This window comes from Ostrea edulis, chromosome 1 (assembly GCF_947568905.1).
Source record: "Ostrea edulis chromosome 1, xbOstEdul1.1, whole genome shotgun sequence".
Classification (NCBI taxonomy): domain Eukaryota; kingdom Metazoa; phylum Mollusca; class Bivalvia; order Ostreida; family Ostreidae; genus Ostrea; species Ostrea edulis.
This window is the reverse complement of record NC_079164.1, coordinates 68,587,494-68,602,168: the sequence shown is the minus strand read 5'-3', so window position 1 is coordinate 68,602,168 and position 14,675 is coordinate 68,587,494. Positions and strand designations below refer to the sequence as shown.

The window sequence follows — 14,675 nt, the reverse complement described above, 5'->3', positions numbered from 1 at the left end:
AATATAACATGCAGCCACACTTATAATTAGGTCAGATCAGAACGTTCAAGGAAAAACCATCCGCGGATCTAGAAACAGGGGGAGGGTCCCCCTTGGAATTTGCTGAGTTATTAAATGTACATAGTAAAGTAACAAAAAAATGACCATGGACCCCCGATTCGTTTAACTTGAAAGTCGTGGATATTATGCCTAAGGAGTAGGAAATGGGCTCGATCATCACCACTTCCACCCCCACCCCCCCACCCCCCACTCGAAATGGGTTTTTCATGTGTGGAGAATTCTGTTTTCTTTTTCTTTGCTTGTCAAGAAAAAATCTAAATGGCCTGGATTTTTTGTTTGGACTGGGGTGGGGAAAAATATGGATTCATGCCTGAAAAGGGGGATTAAGTAACTGAATTTAGTTTTGTAAGATTGTTCTGTTGTACGTGTGTGGGCCCAGATTCGGTGTATGAATGGCGGTATACATAAATTCCTAAATTATTAAGATATTTTAATTGACAACTTATGTGAAATAACATAAAATTTACATAAATACATGTGAATTAAGGCCTGCCATTCGTTTGGGGGGGGGTGTTGTTGTAAAATGCCTTCTCAATTCTCGCATTTTTTCCCATACAGATGTTTGGCTAATGACATGATGGCAAGAATGAATTTGCGAGCAAACAAGGGAAAGGCAGCCTTCAGCAGAACAATTCTGTATTCCGTTATAAAAGGTAGATATCACGTTTTATTTAACATATCACTAAAAGGTTAGAAAGAAAAGTAATCCAGAAATATGCAAGTTCATGATCTACCTTAAACATGTTAAATGCTCAATTAACACTTTAACTGATATATGATTTTTGATTAATTTCAGAATGTGTACTTGCCAGCAATCCAAGGGCAACTGAAAGCAACATAGACTAGATCAAGGGGGAAATATCTGAAGTATACCACTGAAAGAGCTGGAGGAGGTGGCCGAAAAGAGAACAATGGACTACTAGGCTTTAATTAAAAATATAGTTTTTTGTGGGTCACTCACACTCTTGGAAAAAACCACTCTAGTTAAATATCTTAACTATTGCTTCTGCAATAGAAAGTAATTATCAAAGTTAATAAATTTTATACTATCATTCTATTAATTTTTGTTTTTGAATGGAAATTTAAATTTTGAAACCATGTGAAAAATCTGACAAATTTATTTTGCCTTTCATTTGCGTGTACAAATGAATTTAACCTTGTATCATTGTTGTAATTTTTTACAGTGGAAGTTATAGAGTTTCACTTGTATTATTCATGTTGTTGTCATTATTCTTTTTGTAAGAATTAAATTAGGGAAGTAAGGATTAGTAATTGTATTTAGAATTGTGGATTACAGCCTGATGTTTACCATTTTTCAGCATGTACACTCAACTTTGCAATAAAGATCAATAATATTTTCAAAACCTTCTTTCAACCTTATTTCAACGTCACATCAACGTCATAAATTGACGTTGAATCAACGTCAGTTTTCAACGTCGATTCAATTAACAAATCCAACTAAATTTCAACGTCATTTCAACGTCACAATACGACGTTGTTTCAACGTTGAATCAACGTTGATGTGCATGCTGGGATGGAAGTCGTTTTTAAGAATATTAGCTACACTGTTTATTCCTAGACTAAATAATGTAACTAATAAAATGCTCCATTGTAGCACGCCCATTTCTTGTTCGAAATTGTCTGAGAATGTAGATCCTAGGCGAACATTGAAACGTCTATCACTTAAAGAAATAAAGTTTGGTAAATGCCCTTTAAGGCCTACATCATGAAGATCTTTTAAGATACCGTATTTCCATGTGGTATCCTATGCTTTTTCTAATCAAAAATATGGAGACGACATGCTCTTTGTTAACAAAGGCATCTCGAATATAGGTTTCAAGTCTTACTAACAGGTCGATTGTGCTTCAGGTTTTCCTGAAACCACATTGTATATAAGTTAGAATGTCCATGGTTTCGAGAAACCATACCAAGCGTTCATTGATCATCCGTTCCATTGTTTTACATACACAGCTTAAGGCTATTGTTTGATAATTATTAGGATCTCAGTGATCCTTTCCCTGTTTTGGAATAGGAATAATTGTAGTTTGTGGCCAGGAAGATGGGAAATTACCACTTTCCCAGATCATGTTAAAAAAATTTGCAGGCGACATTCTTTGGTAGGTTTAGGAAGATGTTTTATGATTTGATAATGGATCTGATCCGGGCCTACAGCTGTATCATGAGAATTTCCTAGAGATTTCAACAAGTCATCATAAGTAAATGGTTCTTATAACTCTCATTGGTTTCAGATGTAAAATCCAGGGCTTTCTGTTCTTTTTTTTTTTACTTTTGTTCGAAATAAAATTTGGACTCATGTTGTCTTTTGACGAGTTTTTAGAAATAGTATTAGCTATACTATTAGATATATCTTTCTTATCTGTGACGTTTTGAATTCCTACCTTTAGGTGTTATTTTTTACCGGAACCTTTGCCTTTTATTTTCCTTATCTCATTCCAAACTTTATTCATAGGAGTATGCGAATTTAGATTTGATACAAATATTTTCCAGGATTTTCGTTTATTTATATTTATGGTTCTACGAGCCTTTGCTCAATATATACGAAATTATTCAGATTTAAGGACGTTAGTGATCTATTGAATAGTTTGCTTTTTTGCGAGCTTTAATTGCTTCACTGCATTCCTCGGTAAACCATGGTTTTTTGATTTTAGTAGAATTTGTCAGGGTCTTAGGTATGCATTTATTTGCTATTTGTAATAAAGTTTCAGTAGATTTTTGAATGGGGTATCGGTGGTTTTCTAACTTTTTCGATACGATATCTTGAAGACACAGAGCTTCGAAACATGGCCAATCAGCTTTGTCGAGTTTCCATTGTTTAACGGGATTGTTTTCTGGTGGAGTATTTGCTTTTACAATAATAGGGAAATGATCGCTTCCGCACATATCATCTTGTACAGACCGGTTTAAATCCAAACGTAAAGAGGGATCAACTATACTAATATCGATTGAAGAATATGAACCATTGCCTGGATGAAGATACGTGTTAGAACCGTCGTTTAAAATACAGAGATTGTGGTGAGATATTGCATCTTCCAGTTTTTGTACCTTTATCTGTTATCTTATCATAACGGGTTATGGACGTTGAAATCGCCCATAAGTATGAAAGGGGCTGGAAGTTGTTGTATTATATCTATGAGTTTCTGAGATTGTAGTTGGGAAGTTTTTAAGGGATATATACAGAACAAAGGATCATTGTTTTAACAAGAGAAATACGGATTGCTATTGCTTGAAGATTTGTTTTCAGATTTATTTGGCTATGAATGAAGTTTTTATGGACTTCTATTGAAGAACCGCCAGAGGCCCTATCTGTTTGAGCATAATGGTTATACATGGTATGGTGTTTTAAATATTTATCTTATCTGTGTTTTTCAAATGTGTTTCTTGTAAACATATGGCTACCGGGTTATGTTTCTGAATGAGTAACGATAGTTCATTGAAATTTACTCTAAAACCTCGACAATTCCATTGAATAAATGTTGGATAATCCATGATTTTTTATGTCTCACGGCGGATATCCTCCCTTTATTCTTTTTGGAGAAAGACTCTGAACTCGTGACGGAGAGTGTGATGGAGTAAACTCCATTTCCTCCAAAACTCCAAATTTGTTGTGTACACCGACGTGATCTCTCACCCCCTTTGGCAGTCGATCGATATAATGTCTTGATTTGTTTTTCCGTGGAGACGCGTCACGTCTCCCAGACGATTTGGTGGTGTCTGCAGCCACAGGCTTTGCAGAATTCGCAGCTACAACAGCTGCAGAAGTCGCAGCCACAACCTCAGTTGCGGACCCTGAAGAGGTCGATGTCGAGTTTATTTTACTTTTGTCCTTAGGTGACAAAGAACCTGTTGCTATTGCTACAGAAGTTCTGTGGGAATATATCATACTCACAGACTTTTATCGGCATATCCTTCTTTGAGGATGATTTTAAAACAGTTAAATTACATATAAACAACAGTCATTACACTGCATAATGGCAAATCCTTGTACATATATGTCTCTTTCATTATGTCAGTTTTATATATGTATTATCATTCATCTTTTCATGGAACTGGAAGAAGATTGAAGTATGATTTATGTAGATAATAGTTGTGTTTTTTGTAAACCGGATGAGCTTATGTAGAAAGTTTTTGTTAAATTTACAGAATATGCCTTAGGATCTTGTTGATATATTCCTTTGCACTTGTGACATGAAATGTACAACTCTCATGTTAACAAATGAATTAATTTCACTGTTGTAGACAAGCAGCATTCACTTTTAAAGTTATCATAACTGCGAATGTATAATGACCATCTTTTTAAAATACCTTCCTAATGTATGCTTTCAATTGTACATGAGTTTCTTTGGCTAGTTGGGATTTACAATCTCTCCATTCTGAATTTGAATTGAAATCAACCTCACTACTGAATACAAAAAACCTCTGCTTTCATCTTTTTATTGCTATCAGTAATTATGCACTGAACACTGTAGTATAAATCACAAAGATGCATAGTCACGAACATTTAAATGATTTTTGGAAAGGGGTGTAAAGTGTTTCTGAGTCCTTCTTTATTATGTTTGCGTGTTTTGAAATGAATATGTGTGGTACTTGTAATATGTAATTATGTATCCCCTCTTTAAGAGGAGATATTTTGTTTTGTACTTTATGTGCATCCGCCCGTCTGTCTGTCTGTCACAGAATCTTGTGATAGCTTCTCCTCCTATATGGCTTATCGAATGGACAAGAAACTTTGTACAATGTTCTATTGCCATTTGTAGATGTGCATATTGTCAGGACAGGATGATCCAATTATTTCCATAAAAGTTAGAGTGACTATAAGAAGGGTGGAGGATGTAAAATGGCTTGTGAACACTTCTTCTATATGGCTTATCGGATATATTTAAACTTTGCACAATGCTTCATTGTCATTTGTAGATGTGCATATTGTCGGGACAGTAGGATCCAATTTTTTCATCAAAGCGATAGTGGATCTAAGAGGGGTGGAGGATGTTGAAATAGTTTGTGAACGCTTCTCCACCTTTATATGGCTTTTCCGATAAACTTGACATTTTGTACAATACTTCAATGTCATTTGTAAAAATGCATATTGTAGGTACCGGATGATCCAATTGTTATACTTCAAGTTCTAGTGGATCTGAGGGATGAAGGGTGTTAAATAGTTTGTGAACATTTCGCCTATGTGGATTATCAGAATTCATAATGTCTATGTTCCTGTTGACGCTTTCACCTCCATACCATGCAGTAGATTAAGGGGAGGAGTTTTCATTTGGAGCACTTCCAATTTAGGGAGCTGCGGAGGCATTTGTTTTTCATAAAAACTATCTCTAGTTAATATATGTACTTTTATTTCTTCTCTTTTTCTTTTTGTCAATTGTTTGTTTCTTCTTTCCTTCTTTGCTTAACAAATGTATCAATCTATACATTAATTTCATTTTACTTGTATTTTAAAACGTTTCATGCACTATTAAACTAGAACACAGTAGTAAGTTATTTATTTGAGATGTCGTTGTTGTGAATGAAAGGCTTGGAAATTTCCATTCACTTCTATGACATCTGGTCAGCGTCAGTTGTGCGTTAACACTTGAGTACTTTTAACTTCCAATAACTACCATTACAATCCTTTTCAAATTTTCAAACACTGCCAAAACTTCCCCAATTTTTTTTTAAAATCTTCTTTACAACCTCACATATGTAATAAAAATCAATTGCATAGTCATGTATAGCAGAAAAGTCTTTACCAAAGCAAATTTCATGATATTCAGGATAGAGGTGGAACCAAACTTGGTATATAGTGTTTGTGTGTAAAACATTCCAAATGTGTCTTCTTTAATACCATTGATACCAAAATTCAGACTAAATATATATTTAGAAGAAGCAGTTGGTCCTTTAACAAAATTGGAATTTTTATGATTCCAGGGGTAGGGACTATTGTGTTTGCCAATGTCATATATTGTTTATATTTCGATATGGTTAACAGCTTCAGGACATCAGAAATCAGTCATTTCAAATTGTATAAAATAGGCAGATTCCTAAAATTTTGTGTTTAAATTTATGACGCACATAAATTTGTTGTTCTAAAAACTTGTATTACTTTATTTGAGGTGGATGCGAATAAAAGTTATTAAGACAAAAAAAAACCCCATTGAATTCAGACACAATTTTACAGATTTAGTCAATTCTAAAAATCACTTAGGGTTTTTGTCCATTGTTCTTAAATAAAAAAAATTACAACCTGTTTCATCATTTAATAAAAAATAATTAAGACTATTCATTTAAGAAATGAACATCACTTTTGAGCTTTTCATGGTCAGTATCGACGGATTTGGATTTGAGGCAAATTCTGTGAATCGCGCTAGCTCAAAAGTGATGTTCATTTCTTATATTTATATTCATTTACTAAAACATCGTTTGTTTACATTGCTTCTATTTTGTTGCATAAAACGAACTCCTATCCTCTGTCACAGTAGTTATTGTGACGTACGTCAACACATAGACATGACGTCACATTTCGTCTCATCCTGCCTTTTATCAACATTGCAAGGTGCACTGTATTTTGGAGGTAGGAGACCCCAAGATTGGGATGATAATCCACGTAAGTTTACAATCTTAATCCAAAGGTGTGACTTGGGAGATCTTTGTAACACATGTTGTATTTTTTTCAAATCATAGTACGCTCTCTCAGTCGCGTGCTTTAAGCTAGGGCTTAGTTTATAATCCGTTCATAGTCAATGTGAACGGATTGTGTAGCACGCTGAAATTGGTTGGTTCATAGAGGAAAATGCGATTTGTAATATAAATATAATATTTTATATTGAAATTCTGTGCAAAAATACAACCAGATTCTTAAAAAAAAATGCCAAATTTGATAACATTGCACCTGTTTCCAAACATGATCACATCTAATTTTAAAATGTTTTCTTTATAGATGTCTCATTCAGGTGAGTCTTGTGAAAAGCGGTGACTACGTATGCTGATTTTTTGTAAGTGGTTACAGAGAATGACTGCTAAACTACAATTTTACTTACCATTGCATGCAGCATTGTTGCCAATTAAGTCCGACACAGTAAATTATGTAATCAATTCACAGCATTGATCGATGAAAGTTGACGTTATCTGTTACATTGTAGAAATTCATGACGCATTTTATGCTTCGATAGGCGGATTAAGCAATCCTCCCAAGTAAAACAATAATGAAACAGCAATTTTGCAAATACTTGATATACCGTTTTGTATTTCACATATGACATCGTTGTACATGTCAGAGTTTGTTTTTGAATTTTACCGTTAAGGTTTCATGTACATGTAACTTTACCTGTAAAAAAAGACTACAATTTGTTTAGAAATAATGGGGTTGTTGTCAGATCATACTGAATTTTGTTAATTTTCAATTTCATAGTTCGAAGGCTTATCAAGGTTATAGTGCTTCATGGTGCAATGTAAAATTAGAAATGAAAAAGTAGTGTCGTCTTGGTTGTCAAGGTCACGTGTCCCCATACCAAGTCATATTTATACAATACAAACGAAAATATTTTAGCGTGCTCAGCCAATCAAATTGCGTTTTATATGTAATATTAAATTATTTGCATCAAAGGTAAAGATAACGGACAGTTACCAATCTCACAACTCCTATTAGAAATAGAAATTTGATAGTTGGACAAACACGGATCCTGAACATGCCAGAGGTGGGATTAAGTGCCTAGGAGGAGTAAACACCCCCTGTTGACCGGTCACACCCGCCGAGAGCTCTATATTTTAATCAGGTAAACGGAGTTATCCGTAGTCAGAATCATTGTGCTAAAAACGGTCTAACAATCGTTATGAAATACACCAGACAGCATTTGACTCAATGATAGGTTGTATTAGCAAGCTAGCTTGTTATATCAACCATAGAATTTGCAAAATGCTGACTTAAACGAGACTGTTGAAACCCATGTATCATCAACTTGTTTGTCAGTAGCCGCCTCGATTTGAAATCTGATCATACGCAGAACAAGCTCTTACATGTACATGTACGCTTTCTTACAATTTTATTTCTCAATGTTTAAACAGATCGGCGTTTTACCAAAATTCATATATGGAAATAGGGAAAAGTAAATACAGCTTGTAAAAGTAGAGGAAATTTTCTTTTTGATGGGCCCTTATTCGTGTTATAATTCTTGGTAGTTTTTAATATTACGATAAAATGAAATTGGGACATGTTGCGCGGTTTTCTTTAAAATTAGGGACAAAACGTCGGCGCTGAAAGCGATCGACGCGCATCGCACAATAAAGTAATGAAAACTATTTGTATTGTCCTCTGTTGGTAATATTAAAACTTTTTGATACACTAAAACAATATACATATATGTATGAAATAATCAGCCAGGTATTCTTTGCTTTTAAAAAAGTACACTAAAACAATATACATATATGTATGAAATACTCAGCCAGGTATTCTTTGCTTTTAAAAAAAGTATAAAACCATTATTGGTAAATAACAGTTACACGTACACCACCTTCTTGTAACTTCATAAAACACCTAATGAGAATGTTACATCGGTAAAGTGAATAAAAAAAATACTTCAAATTCAGATATAAACGTTATGTAATATTTGTTCGGAATAGAAATATTTTTTCTGCCAAACAAAGAAAACAAAAAGACCAGTCTGCATATTGTATATATATAATACTTTTCCCCCCGTGATCCAGATCGCGGCCGCGGGGTTTTCTGAAAGTGTGCATGGGCAACACACGTGTTTCCGTTTCAACGAAAACAACAACACAACAAACGCTTGTATTGTATTTTACATCTTGAAAACAACCTAATGTCAGATGAAGAGGTCTGAAGATACCCTGGATATCCTGTTGCAGGATGACCCAAACGATCATGCATTCAGTATAAACATGCAAGTTGATGTAGCCACATAGGCCTACTAGAAAAAAAACAAAAACGTTCGCAGTCATGTCATGTTATGAAAAATTCACGATTAATATATTAACCGCGATTTGATGCCATAATTTGTCGTTTCATGAAAGAAAATATTTATAATTTATGATATCTAAACCAAGTGTATAACACCCAATTGTTTACTAAGAGCTGAACGTATCTGACATCAATTAATCTCACCTGGTCCGGCATTAATCAGTCTGATCCCCCCCCCTTTTGGCATCTCCTCAACTGACACGCGAGTGTAAGAAGAGAGTGGATTTACTGTACGATGAGAAAAGGGTGGGATGGTTTTAATCAGACTGGACATTCATGACCATTGGTGCGGAGGCTATTTCCCAAGATTTTCTATGTTTATAAAAAAAATTCTTTCTATGAAAAGAAAACACATTTGAGGTTTTTCTTCATATTGTAACAGAAATAAAAACAAAACGTGTGTTTGGAACAAAAGGTGTGTGCGTGTGGGGAGGTAACGTCAATCAAAATCTGGTTATGACAGGCTATTGAAAAAGCATATAATTATGATCCATACATGCTGGTGTGATATGGGCTGATGGGCATGTGCCCAATTCTTGATTAGATTTTTTCTAATTTCGACTAAATCCACACCCCATCAGAGTACCATGCCAGGGAATTTAGACACTGTGTACAATGAAGAACCAATTCAAGTCTACTTTAAATCTGGGGCCATTCAATTTCCCTCAGAGGCACAATATTTTCGCTGGACACTGTATGTTTTAACCTGAATTTCTTCAGTATTTGCTCCCATGTATATGTTGGGCATAATGCTAACACCTCCATGATGCATATTTTTTTTTGATACGCACTCTGCTACACTCGCAAAGTATAATGAAATATTCCATTCATTTGATTTCTAACATATGTATGTAATCCCTTACCAAATAGCACTTCAAATAGAGGACATCTCTATCTTTAAATAAATATGACCAGTACTTTCGTGCGAAACTGTCCCTTACTATCATAAAGCTTATATTCTGCGTTAAAACACAAACCAATAATTCTTAATTGTATTTTTTCATCTTTAAAAAGGTTATTGACATCCCAATATTTAGTGGGAAGCTTCCAGGTATCTTCCATTAGTGACAGTCTACTGGCAAATCCAGACATGCATTGGAAGTATGTTGATGTGGAGGACACAGGGACACCTGATCCAAGAACTGTGGCATTTCATTCGGAGTGACAACCTGACATTCAGTTGGTATGACTCTTTGAGGTTGAATATAGGGTTAAATCCGTATACATTTGGTTAACATTCAAATGAATCAAGATAATAAATTCACAAATGGAATCATGGAATTATGGTACACTGATATACGTGTACCATTTTACTGTACATTGCATTACTAGATATAACATGCATACAAAAGGAGACAAAACACGGAAAATCATTATTTTGTTTCTAATTATAAGGTATGATAAGTGTTTTAACTGCTAACAAATAAGGTATGATGGCCAATACGGATTTTATTTGCATTTTTTTTTCAGATATGGGACCTGATTATTCAGAGAATTGCAGATTTTATGAAGCTGTTTTTGACAGAAGATTTTGTTTTCTCCATCTGTGTTGCCACCAACCATTATGCTGTGATGGTCATATCTAGTGGGAAGGATTGTCATATCCTTCCCAAGGAAGTTCGAAGCCTCTCACTGAAGAGGAACTGTACAGGTATTGCTAGTTTTAAAGTACCGATATTGTAACAGTGATTTCCAGTTTAAAACGAATAAAATGCATTTTACAAGATTACCTTTACCAAAATTAATCTGGCTGTGCATCTAACACATTTATTAAATGTGTATTACAATTACCCCAGATAAAATTTTACATGTAATTAAACACATAATTTTCAGAGGACCTTGATTATAGAAAACATTTACAGAGCCAATTGAGTATTCAAAAGCTCTGAGAATACATCAGTATATTGGGGCTAAGTAAAAAAAATCTTTTTTTTTTCCTTCAGATTTTTGGGCATTATCTTATACACGTCTGCTGAGAAGTCCCAGTCGATAGACAGATATTGGTCAACGCATGCCCCTATCGGAACAACCTAATATCAAGAATTATGTCTAGAAATATGTTTTGAGAGGTTGAATATAAGAAAAACATTTTTTTATTAAATATAATGCAAGTACATTTAAATTTAGTGATTGAAAGTAAGTACTTGAACATTCGTATACATGTACAATGAACTTGGGGGGGGGGGACGGGCATTATTTTCGCATAGCATTTGATTTTGATATCATAATGGTGTTGTTGCTTAGCAACCAAATATATTTGAATATAAAAAATAGATTATTTTAGATTTTAACAGGAAAGGTCTTTGTTTTAATGTTGCAATATTTATACTATTTAGTGGGATACAATGGCAAAACGTCATATTATTAGAAAATGATGAATATGTATATGAAGTACGAAATTTCCATTTTATGACCTTTGACCTTAATTCTCTTCATTATATGTTTTTGTTAAAAAACTTTTAAAATGATTAAGATCTAGTCAAAGATTATATTTCTAAAATAATGTGACATTTACTAATCATCATGCAATGTAATTACGTTTGAATTGTGTCGAATGGATGTAGAAAGGCAAATTATGGTCAAATTTATACCATGAGTGTTGTTACTTAGCAACCAAAAATATTTGTTTGTCAATAAAATTGATTAATTTGATTGTGATGTTTTTGTAGTATTTGAAAAGACACATCAGCTCATACATTTAGAATTTTCTATTTTTGACTCGAATCTAGTGAGAGGGGTCGTAATATATATATTCCAGAGAAAAAAAGATTGCAAAAATGTGTACTTAAATGACCTTTGACCCCGTAGAACTCTTTGGGGTCATGGGATAACATGACAAACTTTATGAAGAAAATGTTCCCTGTCCAATTCGTAACAAAATTATATGTCACATGCCTACCTAAAATCGTGATACATGCAGATGTAACTCGATTTAAAAATATTGTCATTTAGTCTTTAAAAACCTCTAAAATGTGTCGGTAGAGAAAGGGTTAAGGAGTAAATATATAAAACCTGATTTTTCTTCTTATCCTTGTTTAGTTTCCATAGTAATTGTGACCCACTTGAAGACACCTAATAGTCACATGTATTATCCAAGTATTTCATGACAAAATTATGGGATATAAGAAATAAACAATGCGCAACTGAGATGCAATTGTTTTCGTTGCAGATCCAAGATCTGAATTTCCTAGAAAATCACTTGTAACTTTAACAAAGTGAGATATCAGTTTTAGCTTTTGTTGATGTTTTCTGGAGGAGAGATTGGTGCTTGTTTACTTTTCCCATACTTCGATAGTCGTTTCTCATCGCTGATTATTTTGTGTGCCGTTTCAGATGACCTACAATATCGTTACATGAAATACAACAGGTGGCGATAACAAATAGTAATTAATCTCAAAACAAAATTAATAACAGGGTAAACATGGTCCCTGAAAACATTACAGGTGGGATTTGGAGCCCTAGAGGACACCCGCAAACCGAGTATGACCGCTAAAGCATATTTGTTTCAACTGGATTACCTAATAAAACAAATTCATGCAGTAATTCTTGAAGTGTTGAAAGATATATCAACTTTAATCATATATGCACACAGGGACAATGAATTTATATACAAAAATACAAGATGAATAGTGCTCAATCACTTCTAAAATTGGACCTTTTTCTGATTTGCTTCATGTAACTGCTCCGTCTCAAAATAAGGTTCTGCTATGGGATCCAATCTGACGTATATCGAACAATAACTCCAACAGATAAAGATAGTTTCAGTTTTAAAAAAAATACCCAAAACAAAATTTAGCACAATGACAGAAAAGTAATTACCAGCACAACAGAGATACATTTTGTGTAATCGTCAGTAAAAATTTCATGCACTGCAGCTATGCTAACCTCTCCCATACTAACTTCATAATTCGTATCACTCACTTCATTCAATCTTTCTTTAATAAAATAAATTTTAAGTGCAGATATTTTCAAGATACCAAACACACTTAACGTCGATCTTATGAGTTATATAGGATTCCCTTTAATCAAAGGGATATTACCTCACCCCATCAAAGAGTTACTTACCTTTCCAGCGTAGGTACTGGGGGAGCCTTTCGCCGTGGTGGTGGTATTTTTGAGTTTTCATTTGATTTTTCCACTATTAGATAAAATTGAATAACATTTTTTTAACAAAATAGATCACTCTACTTGTCAACCCATCTTTTAACAACTAACAGAAATATCTTCAAATAAAATAAGAAAGATATTAATCAACATCAAGACAAATATCATGGACTTTCATTAACATATCAAATATGGAGGAGGGGTTCATTATTTTACCAATTTCCACCTTGACACCTGACCTCTGTTTTAAGGTTATATCCGACCTTCTCTTTTAATACCGGACGCTTGGCGAAGGAACAGTCACAAACACTGCTAAACGTCTTATATTAGAGGCAGTACCAGGATAGAGAATAATTGGATCCAGGCATCGAAATTGAACGCCCTTACCACAATGCTAACGATACCGGTTAGTAAACGAAAGTTAAATATAATTTTTCTGTCAATTTATACATATATTTTAGATGCTTTCATCGTTTGAAAGTTAATGGGTTCTCTTATAAGGAAGTTATAATTTTGACATGAAACTAACAACATAAAAGTGTATAGCTACGGAAGTGTCAGAGTCCAGGTCTGTCTATCTATCTATAACTGTAGCGGTCACATTTCTTTTACTTTGAAAATTTTAACTTTATACTCTATAATGCATGACATATATCGCCTCACTAGCCCTCAAATGCCAAAAAAAAAAAAAAAAAAAAACATTACGGAAATTTTCTTGTAACTTGATCTAGTTACATGTAAACATCCAGTTAGCTTTTTGTTCTTATAACATATAACATTGAAAATGTTCATCATCGAAAACCTCTGTTAACCTAGTTGTGCCTGTGACAATGTTCTTATTTTTCGGGGTAAAACATTTCTATCATATGGTACCCTGAGTTACATGCACTACCAACTATGACAACTGTTTAAAAATTACCACAATAATATCTACGGTAATTGAAAAATTTCAAGTTTTTTAAAATTATATTTCCTGATTGACCATTTCCAATTCATGAATTTGCATATAAATGATAATTATTGGGGTGAAATTGCTCACAGAAGCTGCGTAGAAAGAGGACAACAACCATAGTATCCGAGTTCATATTAAATGTCTATTAAACTTATATTATGAAATTAGTTTATTCATTTACCCTTTTCTGTTGGTGTCTCTTCTCTTCTCTCACCAGAAGTAGTTTTCACATCATCTATCAACGTTTCACCATAAGAAATATTTGATAAATTAGATGGAAGAAAACCAGTGGATTAGTCTACATAATGTTTAAACACAACAAACGTTCATTCATAACCTGGCCCCGAGAATAATTATTAGTATTCCGTGGTCAGTTCTTGCAAAATGGCCTACGTCAATATTAGATACGAAATGATCAAAATGCAATTATCTGTGTTATTACAATTTATTTATTTTTGAAAATATAAGAATTATCTGTTATATCTATTGCGATTTTCCAATTACAATGTCTCTAACTTTTCAAAGAGTACCCATGTCAAATATATGTAAAGTTGGAGATAATGTGATGAAGAAAATATC

The 14,675-nt window shown here is 33.7% G+C and overlaps 4 protein-coding genes across 4 annotated transcripts in view; 2 read left to right on the top strand and 2 right to left on the bottom strand.

The window, feature by feature from the left end:
- LOC125683914 (scavenger receptor class F member 1-like) overlaps window positions 1-14,675 on the top strand; it is a 223,124-nt gene that overhangs the window by 13,089 nt on the left and 195,360 nt on the right. The gene's annotated exons all lie outside the window — the stretch shown is intronic.
- The window catches only part of LOC125677990 (uncharacterized), a 208,064-nt gene that overhangs the window by 115,605 nt on the left and 77,784 nt on the right, over window positions 1-14,675 (top strand). The window lies entirely within an intron of this gene.
- LOC130048063 (histone-lysine N-methyltransferase, H3 lysine-79 specific-like) overlaps window positions 1-14,675 on the bottom strand; it is a 242,555-nt gene that overhangs the window by 186,309 nt on the left and 41,571 nt on the right. The gene's annotated exons all lie outside the window — the stretch shown is intronic.
- LOC125645494 (serine-rich adhesin for platelets-like) overlaps window positions 11,483-14,675 on the bottom strand; it is a 275,270-nt gene continuing 272,077 nt past the window's right edge. Inside the window, exons 36-38 of the mRNA XM_056158050.1 lie at window positions 14,278-14,331; window positions 13,106-13,178; window positions 11,483-12,378 (exon numbers count right to left, since the gene is read on the bottom strand). Of these exons, the coding sequence (XP_056014025.1) occupies window positions 12,270-12,378; window positions 13,106-13,178; window positions 14,278-14,331 (236 nt within the window). The 3' untranslated portion in view covers window positions 11,483-12,269. The remainder of the gene's footprint in view (window positions 12,379-13,105; window positions 13,179-14,277; window positions 14,332-14,675) is intronic.